General features: G+C 30.4%; 2 protein-coding genes across 2 annotated transcripts; one reads left to right on the forward strand and one right to left on the reverse strand.

Annotated features, from left to right (window-relative positions):
- Positions 1-484: 484 nt before the first annotated feature.
- Positions 485-3,396, forward strand: LOTGIDRAFT_177493 (hypothetical protein; the record flags this gene model as incomplete). The annotated part of the gene is made up of 7 exons (XM_009063936.1): positions 485-581; positions 1,037-1,129; positions 1,347-1,438; positions 1,789-1,893; positions 2,553-2,629; positions 3,022-3,120; positions 3,324-3,396. 7 exons carry the CDS (start codon positions 485-487, stop codon positions 3,394-3,396), a joined length of 636 nt encoding a protein of 211 aa, XP_009062184.1.
- A 4,966-nt stretch (positions 3,397-8,362) lies between these two features.
- Positions 8,363-12,502, reverse strand: LOTGIDRAFT_183671 (hypothetical protein). The gene is made up of 5 exons (XM_009063937.1): positions 12,373-12,502; positions 11,577-11,689; positions 11,089-11,182; positions 10,542-10,664; positions 8,363-9,048 (listed from the first exon to the last, which is right to left on the reverse strand). Exons 1-5 carry the CDS (start codon positions 12,442-12,444, stop codon positions 8,893-8,895), a joined length of 558 nt encoding a protein of 185 aa, XP_009062185.1. The 5' UTR covers positions 12,445-12,502; the 3' UTR covers positions 8,363-8,892.
- Positions 12,503-12,549: the final 47 nt, after the last annotated feature.

Raw genomic sequence — 12,549 nt, forward strand, 5'->3', positions numbered from 1 at the left:
TTTTTTTTTATATTTTCATTCTCGATATAATCTTATATTAATTTTATTTTTTATTATATGTTATTATTTTTGTTTAATAATCTTTTTCTCAAGTGCTCAGGTGTTTTATAGACAGTGTAATATCATTAATTATATAAAATAACATATTTCATATAGATTTATTTTCTCTCTAAACATTGTTGTTGATATAGATAATTTTTATATTTTAACTCGTACATTAAGATGTATTACCAATTTATTTTCAACAATTTTCAAAACATGATCTTTTTGTTGAATCCTCTTCATTGAGATATCCAGTAACATGCAATCAAATCAACAATCCTAATATTGAAAATCAAAATTTTTGTAGAAAGATGCTTACTCTTGATGAAGTATTTCTAGTTAATTGTTGTGCATATTTTTCTTCCCAGGTTATAAGCGAAGTTCTACATCGTCTAGTTATATATGTCTAGAAGAACATGATTTAGAGGTTACTCACCGTGGTATGCATCGATTTATAACACGACATGAAGATGAGATGTTGGTAGAAATAGGTGATCCTATACATGTTATAACAGAATCAGATGACTTATGGTGTGAAGGTAGGGTCAGTTTGAATAGTATTTCTTATGTGTCTTGAACCTTATTATTTTTTCAGATCCCTGGCTAGTTTAAGGTGTTCTGGGGGGAGGGGCGGAAATTTGTCAAGGAGGGGCTCAACCATTTGACTCAACAGGACAATCAAGACAAACATCATCAAACTACCAACGGTGATCTGAGATATACAGAAATACTACAGACTAGAGGGCTGTCATCTCTACAATGATCAGAAAGCAGAGCGCAATTTAAATAATCCTACAGAGCAATGTAATCACCATTGACTTCATATCACATCACTGAAGAGTGGGGATTTTTTAGTTCCTCAAGATCAATCCTGAGAAGCATAGTGTTATGGGTTCATAAAAATGTTAACTCTTGTGTATGGTATACATATACTTACTTTTTTTTAACTTTTTTGTTTTTGCATTATGATAATTTGTATTATAAAATATTACAGGTATCAACCTGCGTACAGGTCAGAAGGGTATATTTCCTGCTATGTATGCTACTGATTTAACTTTCTTAGAAGAAGAAGAGGACGATTCTGAAGGTGAATTGTTTTTTCATGTGACATTGACCCCTAACCTGGTGTTCAGAACATATATTTTTTTAGGTTCTTTTTGGATTTATACTATTGGCAACAAATCACGATTTATGTTTCTGGATTAGAAAATCTAATGAAACTTGTCTTCATCCCTTTAGGTGAGTTCTCTTATAATGTTATTTCGTAATTTCTACCATAATAACAAAATTAATATCTATTAAAGGTGAATATAGAAAATATAACCTACAGTTTCTGGGTTCTGTAGAGGTACAATGTCAGAAAGGCGATGAAGTTCTCTGTCAAGCTGTCAATAAGGTAAGTTATTCCTGATCAAAGACTGATTAATAGTTAGGAATTTTCATCATTTGTCTTATTATTCCTTCATTTTGTTGTCAATACAGATACTATTGGGCAGTCATAATAAGAATTATAATTAGCCAGTAGCGTGTATTTAAGCTACACACAATAAACCTCCAATAATATATGCAAAGTACGACATAAACTCTAATTAATTTCCCTTCATTTACTGAAAAAATCAATTTTACAATAGCCAAGAAAGGAAGGTAAGATCTTGTAACAAGAAATATAGATTGAATATTGATCAGTGTATATAAAATGGTATATGTATTATAAATATTAATATTCTAATTATGATATATGTTTAGGTTGCGTTAGCTAGAAGATGTAACCTGGCCATCAACCCACCACCTGTTTGTACTCTAGAAATCAGTCAGTATGGTATTAGAATGATAGATAAGAGTAAAGAGGGGGTAGGAATATATATTTCTTTCATATGTTGTTGAAATTGAAATAGAACCTATAGAATATAAATAATATAATATGATATTTCTATTTTTCTGTGCAATAAATAGAATTAAGCTCTATTTTAAAGTCAAAATATTTCTTGTTAATAATATTGTGTTTTATAAATTAAGTTCTTTAAAATTGATCTTAACCGTTTGAACCCTGAGTGTAAATAAAATATAATGTCATATACCCTGAACTACAAGTAATAAAAGTAAAAGCGTATGACGTTGATGTTGTATGACGTTACTTAGCAATGGCCGGTATACCGGACGCTTGGGTATATATTGCATTAGTGTTTGGCTGGTAAACGGGCCGCTAGGGTTAAACATGTCAATGTCATGAAAACTTCAATTTATCAACACATGCTAATAGTTAGCAGTGGCTATTAAATTCATAGTGAGCAATCTACAAACTCAGCAAGCCTCATCTATTTATGAAATCTCTTTACTGTCTGTGAGTTGGTTGGTATATGACAATTTAGCATACTGCATACTGCTAGGTTTGGAAAAGGAGATTTTAAAGCAGTTATCTGCAAGGTGGCACATTGATTTGAAAATCATACAGAGAAACCTAAATATTTACCATTATATTTTGATAACTTTTATGTATATATTTTTTTCAGCATGAAAGTGACAGTTTTTCCCATTTCTTTGCTTTGAAAAATATATCTTTCTGTGGAACTCATCCTAGAAATGATAGGTAAGTTTATTCACCTTTTTACACTATTTATCTATTTGACCACCATAATTATATAAATATCTACAAAAGCAGTAAATAATAACCACACCAGCCTTCCAAGACCTAGGGTACAAATAGCTTACCAACCTCCAGGCAACAGCCTCTCGAGACTGTGGGTACAATTAAGCGGCATCCTGACACATATTTTGGGGCATAAAGGTAAAAAAATTATATTTTAAATATGTTAAAAATAAAGTGCGAGTACAATTGGGGGATGGGAACCATTTTATGAGGCGGTTGCCCCCCTTTAGCCCCAGTGGCAAAGTCACTGATAGTAATAATACTTTATGAGGGAAAGAAATTGAACTTATTTCAAATCAGTTGATATTGATTATATTGATTTATCTTTTCAGGTATTTTGCTTTTATCACCAAACATCCAGTAGATATGAAGTTTGCTTGCCATGTGTTTCTCGGTGATAGATCAACTCACAAAGTTACTGATGCTTTAGGGTAAGTATCTATATATACAGTTTAATTTGTTTTCTAAGTCTTATTCCGTTGCTGTAAACTTTATTTTTTACATTGTGAGTAAATGATATATTTCTAGGTGATTTCAAGGGAAAACAGATTAGGTCAAGTTAATGCATGGATATTTTCATGTTCTCATTTTCTGATACAGTTTCAGCAATAGGTTATCATATTTTCTATTTCAGATTTGCCTTTAAAAGATTTTACCAAGAATATATGGCATTTACCCACCCTACAGAAGATATTTATTTAGATTAATGTGGGAGACTTCATAATATTACATAACAGTATTCTTAAAACAACCATAACAATAACAGTAGATGGACAAAACTGTATATTACTGTATATAAGGCAGTAGAGGGACAAACATTCTCTGCCATTATTACTAGACCAAGTGCAAGAACTGTTCCAGGATTCATAAAAATCAAAATCAAATGGTGACAGAAACTTTTGGCATTATATGCAGAAATGATTTCTCTATGAGATACGATGCAAACAGTGTTATCAATTTAACCCAATAAGAACAGCCAAACAGACTGTATATGAGATCTATATTTAAACCATTATTAAACAAGTGTAATGTAGTGCTCCAAAATGAACCAAGTTGTTATTCCAACTGTATATACTGTATATAGACAGTAAAAACACAAAGCATCTGGTGTATTGTGGTGTTGTTGCTAGGTGAACACTCAGGAGTACTGGAACCACAGGACAGGGGACATAACTTTCAATATAAAATGTCCTTCCATTTCAAAGATTCAAAAATTAGATAACAATCTTGTACAGGGCTGGTACCTATATGTATCTTGAGATAATTTGTTATCAAATTGTACAGAAACATGGTAACTGTCTGTGGTTAGCTGAAAAAAACAAAGGACATATTGGTGCAAATCTTGTTGGAAATCAAATCTTTATAACTAGGCTACTATTAATGTAGGAATGATTAGCGACTGATTGTCAACTGAAATGACAAGATGTAATGAATGTGACTCCTACTAAGATGAACTTCAATCAAGACCAGTGAGATTGGACAATCTGACATATGAAAGAAATCAACATGGGTTTGTATTCAAGTCAGCATGATGCAGTATATTGAACAAAACAACAAATGAGATGAAATCAAAATAAAGCTGGTGGTTGATCAAATGTTATTATCTGGTTTACAAGATTTTTCCCAAAGAGGGAATTTTTGTTTTTTTTTTGCAAACAACAATGGGTTGAAAAAATCTGAACACAAATCCAATGGATTTAAATCATATATAATTTTTTCGTTTTGTTAAAAAAAAATGTCTGGCCTTACAGTCTCACTATTGAATTATTTATTGACTATATTTATAATATATGAAAATATTTCTAATATTCAGAACTAAAGTCCTACGTGACTGGCAATTACAATTATATTAACATCCCTGATAATATGTGTATAGAAATGTGTATAAAATCATTGACACTGCCCCACTCAATGCATCTACCATTGTGATGTCATAATTTTCTGAAATTACAGGAATCACAAAAGATGGATTGGAAATCACCATGGTCACAATAAATGAATGACCAGAATCAATGTACGTGTCTTGGTACACATGTGAAGGCTACAAAACCTCAATCCTGTAAACTAATTATTTCTGGAATCATACAGACCTTGGTCAGACTCTAGTCTTCTGCACGATCACCAATACTCATTCAGATTTAAAGTCAAGTTTTAAGTATCTGAGCATTAAGTGGGGCAATGTCCAGTAGTGTATATACTATAGTATAAACTTAGCAAAAATGACAAAAAGTATATAGATGTATGTAATTGTATATAGGTGTATAAATAATATGTACTAAAATGATGTTACCGGTCTACTAACTTTCTTCCTTGTCTAGCTTAAACACGGATATCTTTCCTTTTATAATTAACTACTTAAAGGAAAGATAATCCTAGGGTCTGTTGTGTGAAAGATCCTAACTTAAGTGATACCACATCTTTGAATGAACATAAAATTTAAGTTCTCAAGAGTGGTCAATATGAGTATATATTCATCAGTGAACTTACCTGGTGTCATAAAGTTACAACAGAATCTCTGTAAAATTCTAAAGATTCATTAAAACTAAGTATTGAAATAATATTAAGTGATTAACAATAGTTAATTGCATATTTATGGATAATTACTAAGTTTTTTGGATTTTTCTGATTATATAAGGATCCTGTTATGTTATTTATGACACCAGGTATATCTACTGATGAATATATGCTATTTTTGGTCAAGTTTAAAAGTGTTCCTTTAAGGGATATACATGTAAATGTAAAATTATTAGGATCTAAACAATTTTAAACAGTTAGACTCATTTTGCAACTTCTTAAAAAATCTAATGATAATTTTTTGCTGTATGTGTGGTATCTCTCAATGTTATATTTCATACTTATGACAAATTCTTATCACAAGATTTTTTGAGAAATGGTTCCTGTTGTTTTATTCTCTAAACTTGGTTTTAGTTTTAGATAAGATCCAGATTTAAAGAAATACAGTCATTTTGAAATCGATTTTGAACGCTAAAATCATGTAAAGTTAAGTTTAGGAGACTCAGACCTCTGCTGGTCTAATTTAGTGAGATTAACCAATCAGAGATCCTGATTGTATGGTCATGTACTATTATTTAAAAGTTATGATGTCTCTAATCCCTGATTAATAAGTTACCTTCATCCTCAAGTCTCTCCTTCTTACAAACAGAATTTTTACACATTTCACTCATATGCTTGGTCACACCTAATCATTTGAATTCTCTTTCAATTTATATCCATAAAATAATGAAATTTTTAAGAATGGTTATATCATGTCTATATAGAAAAAATCAAAATTTAGTAATGCTGGAACATCATCTTCAAAGTATCAAGCTATTAAAAAGTGTGTCTTATACCTTGACTGCAATAGCCACCAGTCTTGTATTACAGTTTGATTGGATTGTATGCTAGCTAATAAAGCCAATCAGAGCCCTTAACAGAAACTTTATAAACCATAAGCCATAATGTTTTCTTTATGTTGTCTTTATGTTATTGGCTCTGATTGGCTGTATTTTTCGCTAGTATACCATCTAATCACATCACTCTGTGCTACAAAAATGATGGCTATTGTAGTCAAGGTATTCGAAAATATGAAATAAATCTTCTAAACTTATTAACATCATATATAGTAATTTTAACTATGAATTTTTGAAAAAGCATTAACAATTAAATAATCCATAAATACAATCATATATATATATAAATTGTCAATGTTGCATGCTATTGTTAATCCCTATATCTCTATATAATCTTTTTATTGATGCAATTATTGTTAAGTTGTTATATTTATCCTCAATATCAATATGGCCCAGATAAAATTGGACCAAATGATGGAGATTTTTGTGATTATTTTATGTGATATTATAATTATTAATGTTATAGCCTACTTGATTCCAGGCTTATATTCTATTCATAGGCTTTAAGGCCAGGAAATATTCAGGGGTGTTGAAAATAATTCCTTTATATTTTCAAGCTGCACCCAGCACCCTCGACACTCATGCCCCTGTTTATTTTGTCAGTCAACAGAGTTATGGTTCCTGATACATCCATAGACTGGGAATTTAGTCACATGAAAATATCAAAGAAAATCCAAATTCAAATTTGAAAATTAAAGACTGAAATCAGTTTTGACAACTTACTGTCTTGTACCTGTTGACATTTTTGGGAAAAAAATGAAATAACACAAGTTATGGCAGCAGGACCAAAACAATCCTTACTACCTACTAGACCAAATTCATATAAAACTCATGGTATATGATACCAAGTTTTAGAATATTTTAATATTTTAGAATATTTGATTATGATTCTATTAAAACTATAATAAAAGTTCTGTTAAAATTGCTGTACAGATCTACTTATTCCGTGGTATTTACCATAATCTCTATAATAATCAATAATTCTTTCACATGTTAAAAGACTACAGAAAGTCAACCTCTCCATTTCACTATCTATTCAGCAGATAACTGTTTCTAGACATCATGCTATCTATGTAATTATTTCTCACCGCTTGAAACTTTGCTTGAATCGAAATTATGCACTATCTACTATAGACCATCAAAGAATTTATTAAGCATGTACTCAGGAACACTAACAAGGACAGTAAACTTGAAAAGTATTTGCAAATGCATAATTCTAACCAATATAAAGGTTAAAGGTCACAAATGTGCATTGGCCTACTAAGGAATACAATTACTAATTTTATAACAGTTTCACCTAGGTTTCTCTAGTATTCATCAGTTGAAACTATGACTGTAGTAAAACTAGTAACATATCAATTGCTATAATGGTGAATGCCATTTAAAAAATATGATTAAATATAAAGCTTCTATAAATATCTACCATGTTAAAAAGTCACTGTATATTCAAGTAAATGAGTCTAAGGTTGTGATTCATTTTATCATGGTACAAATTGATAGCAGCATTTACTGGTATATTAACATTTAATCAAAATATTTAGTCTTCAGAATCTGGACTGCTATAATGTTTTTTTTTGCCAGTTATGTCTCATTGGAGCTCCCATTGGCTTTAGATATTTTGGAATAAATGTAAGAGAATTGGATAAATTAACTTACAATTCTGTTCTTTCGGTTTTTAATTCAACATAAAGTAAATCAATCAATGTGCATGTCTTAGATACTGCAATGAAAAATGGGAGCACCTGTAAAGACTGGCAAATAACTCTGCTTAAGCTACCATATTACTCTAAGCTTTAAAAACTGCTCAAACTAACTGTACCTTGTGGCCTGTTTTTAATAGACTTAACTACTGTCAGGAATTTCTGAAATAAAGATTTTCTTTTTTTGGATGTTGAGTTATTTACTTTGTAATGGAACTGTCCTGTGGGAATCATTAATCCTTTCCTTGGAGTGTGCAAGGAGAGAAAGTCAACAGAATCAACAGCACTTTTATTTCCAACAGTTGGTTGAGATGTAACAGGACTTGGTTTTTAATATGGTCATATCTCTATATATTATCAACAATGATGTCCCTTGATCCTAGAAAACACTTTAGTCTAAAATAAAAAATTGCTACAGCTCCTTAAGTTTTCAAAATAGACCACACCACTAATTCCTGTGCCTTCGTAACTTTTTCATTAGTATAAACTTTACTCCCCAACCCAACAACTGGATACTTTGCACAGTCAGCATGACAAGCAGAAAAAAAGAAATAAAAATGCTAAAGTTTGGAATGTTATTTTATGAAATAAATATAACGTATGATACAATATTATAAAACCAATTCATACACACCCTCTAACATACATCTAACATTATCAGTATGGTTAAAATTAAATTACACATATAACCCCATATATACATACTATATACAACATAATAATCTCTTTCTAATTCTAACAGGTTTGTTTTCATAAATACACGGCTAATTTATTGTTTCAGTATACAATGGAACTAAGTTAATAAGAAGCTTTAATATCCTTATGCTTGTTACTGGGTAGGGAATATGAATATGATACATACTGTATATAGTGTCTGAATATCTTATATCATATAACAATAAACTGAGTAACAACTACACATATTTCACATTTCAAACACATTTCAATATAGTGCTGTTCTAACAGCATTTAGAATTATTATTATGTCAGAAACTCTTTGAATTATTTTGATAAAATTGTTTAATTTTCTACTTTTTTTGATTATCATAATAAAATTATCATTAAATATTATAAAATAACAAATGGATTATGCCTAATTCAACATAGCATGTCTATCATAGATATTTCTTCTTTGTTCTTGTACTGTTCCTTTCCATTTTTTCTGTTCATTCGTGACTCTGTTAATGATAGATCTATCTCCCTGCATCGGACGATTCACTGAGGTTAGATAAGAAGATTGGGGATCATCCTGTAAAATATATTGATATACAATTATAACTAACAAATATAAACCAAATATAGGCATGTTTAATTGAATGAAACCATTATTGAAAGGGATAAGATGACTACTGAACACTGACCACAAAATACATTAATATCTTAATAAAATATTAATGATAAGAAAATTAACCAAATGAAGGAATTATTTGCACAATACTATAAAAGATGTGGCTATGATGAAAGCACAACTTCAATGTGACTTCCGAAGTTAGTTGCCGAAGGATATCATAATTCAAGATCCCTTAAAATGTATGAATTTAGAAAACATATAAGGCCCAAGCTTTCACTACTATGCACCACTATCACCTGTACCACCAAATCACGAAAGCACCTAGCCTACTCTCCTTCCCAGCATGCTATTCTACTGTTATTATTCATACATTGCAATTTTCGACTCAAGCAATGCAACAATATACATGTATATATAGTTTGAACATCGGGTTTTTGTGTATATTATACGAAAAATCCAGATATCAATAGTATAAATGGAATGAATAGATATGATTAATAATGATAACATATACTAAGAATATATAAACATAACAATAAATTATGGAATGAATAGACAGTTACTATTAAATGAATAACATAATATTCATTATGAGAACTTTAAAGGTAGTCAACTTATTATAGTTATCTACATGTAACCAAATCTTGCACTTCATTTTGATAGAATACATGTATTAAAACCTTGACACAAGTATATTAGTTTTCGGGAATGGTCCCAGAATTCCTATCTACAGTATGCGAAGACAACGCTATTATCAGCAGACTACTACCGCTGGTACACTAGAGCCACCTTGTGCCCAAGGAAAGATAAGCGACCTGAACTATCCCCATTCAGTACAAATAAACAGAATTATTCTTATAATTAACTAAACATTTCTAAGCTAACCAGCACTTTGAAATGAATAGTCGTTTGTTAGGACCTTGACTAATACCTACAATGAGTAAAATTTTCATTTTACCTTAACACTTGGACCATGCTTTCTATGAGTTTAATTCTTATTTAACCTTAACACTAGGAATTGTCTAAGAGCTAGAAAGTAACCTTACTTCAAACCCAGATTATATAATAGAGTGATAGATATAATTTTTTTGAAAAAGATCATACTACTAAATAAACTAGTTAGAAACTATGAGCTTGACCTAGTTGACAGAATCAGATCATGAACAAAGTGACTTCCATGTAAAAGGTGTGATTTCAACCAATCTACTGTTCTAAACTGGAAACATTCAGACGTAATCAAAATATATATTAAAGAAATATTTTCTAAATGCTTAGTAGAAATATTTCTGATCTTTCAAAGTTTGGTCTGGTGTAGTTAATTTTGTTATTTCTACATAAGAATTACACAAGAAAGATGAAATTTGATTTGAAAAGTCAGAAAAGAATAATGATATAGAAAATGAATATGTTAGTAAAAGCCATGTTCCACAGGCAAGAATTACCAAGTTCACCTCTTCATCAGCATGTTGTACATAACGCGTTGGTCTGTGAGTAATCAATGGATCCAAACATAACAGGAATAACATGTACACAAATAATAATGAAACCACACAGATAATAAATATCACTACCACCTGCAAATAAACATTTAAAATAAAAATTTATTTTATCTACTAATCAAACAAGTAGTTACTATAAACAAAATAGTCCCAAATATCCAAATGAGGTAATATACAACCATTTTTATTATATATATATCACTTCCAAGATTGAATATAATTGACAGACAAGAAAAAAAAGTACTGTACTAATGAGCTCTTCCAATTAAACAGGTTATGCAGTTTCATATTGATCTACAATTTTTTATATTCTCAGTTGTAACGGGATCTTTAACATGCACAGCCTTTTGCATACAGGGACTCAGTTTATTGGCCCATTCATACCACTAAAAACCTTTTCCCATGTAAGTCACTCCAACAATCATCACTAACAGGGAGAAACAGTTGGGAAATACCCTACCTTCCATTATCCCACAATTGTTATTTTCAATATTCTTACCTTAATAGTTGTAGTATTTCTACTTTCATATTTACATTCACATCTAGCACAGGAGACTTGAGGGTTCTGGGGAGACACAACATAATCACAAGAACTGAAAACAAAATCAGATATTCAGTTAATATTTTATTTGTACCATGATTTTAAAAATTGTATAAGCTTATTATGATAGTTGATACCCCCTCATTCTACTTTTGAACTTCTCACCTAATTTTTTTTTCAATCAATATGGTTTTTCAAGAGTAATTATTGTTTTGAGCATTGTGGGGGAACATAATATTCAATTCAAGCCTTAGTTGCTTAAAATATCACAAGTATTTTTCAAATGAAATAAGTAAAACTGACATATTGTGCTACAACAATGAGAGACCACCAACTTGAGAAATATGTTTTATAAAGAAATACAAAAATATGTTAAATTTGATCAAAACCCTCCAATAATTTGTAAAACAAGCTTACAGATTAATTACAAAAAAATCTGAACCTACCACAGATTGGGATCAAAATTATCACTGATATAAACTGCTTGTGTTGTAACAGAACTGTTGGATGCAGACGTTCGAGGACAAACACACTTACATCTCATATCTTCAAAACTTGCCTACAATTAATATATACCAAGTCATAAATTAAATTTACAAGGATTGTAAAGAGTTTTTCTTGCCTTTTAATGTGTATAGGTTCAGTGATTTTACATTCCATTCCAGAAATTCATTGAAAATGACCTACTTTTAGGACTGAAAATTCACCTGTAACTTTAAAATCATATTTACAAATAAAAACTTTTCCAGTGCCATGGTTAACATTTTCATCACCCCCAAGCCCCAATCTAAGACTATCAGTAGTATTTTGTAGTTGATATTTCAATTCATAAGGAAATGATTGCCAAAATTCAATTCAGGACATATTGTACTTCAGTACTCTCCGACTGCATTGAGCTTTGAATTAAATTTTTTGTCTATTTTATAAATATTCAAAATAAAATTTTCAATTGTATGCCTTAGAATGTCTTCAGGTCCATAGAAATATAAGGTTCAGTGATTTTACATTTTAAATAGATACACTTCCCTCAATTCAGATGAAAATGAACCACTTTTCAGAATGAAAATTTCCCTCATCAACCCAAAGACAATGTAAGACTCTCAGTAGTATTTTGTAGTTGATACTTCAATTCGAAAATGATTGACAAAATTAGTCAGAGTGTAGGCATAATATCTCCCATCTCATGGATTTGCCCCACCCCCACCATTTTATAATTTTACAAGATAACATGTTTTAACTTACCCATGCTGTTGGCACTATAACAAACAAAAATGTGACAATGAAATACACACATCTTAACCCATTCGTCGACATGATACAGATTTACTAGATCACATTTAAAATCAATGAGTGACGGAATTTATTATTTATTCAGAATTATTTTTAGATTAAGACGCCATATTATCGTAGCCTGTTCGC

This window comes from Lottia gigantea (genome assembly GCF_000327385.1).
Source record: "Lottia gigantea unplaced genomic scaffold LOTGIsca_6, whole genome shotgun sequence".
NCBI lineage: Eukaryota > Metazoa > Mollusca > Gastropoda > Lottiidae > Lottia > Lottia gigantea.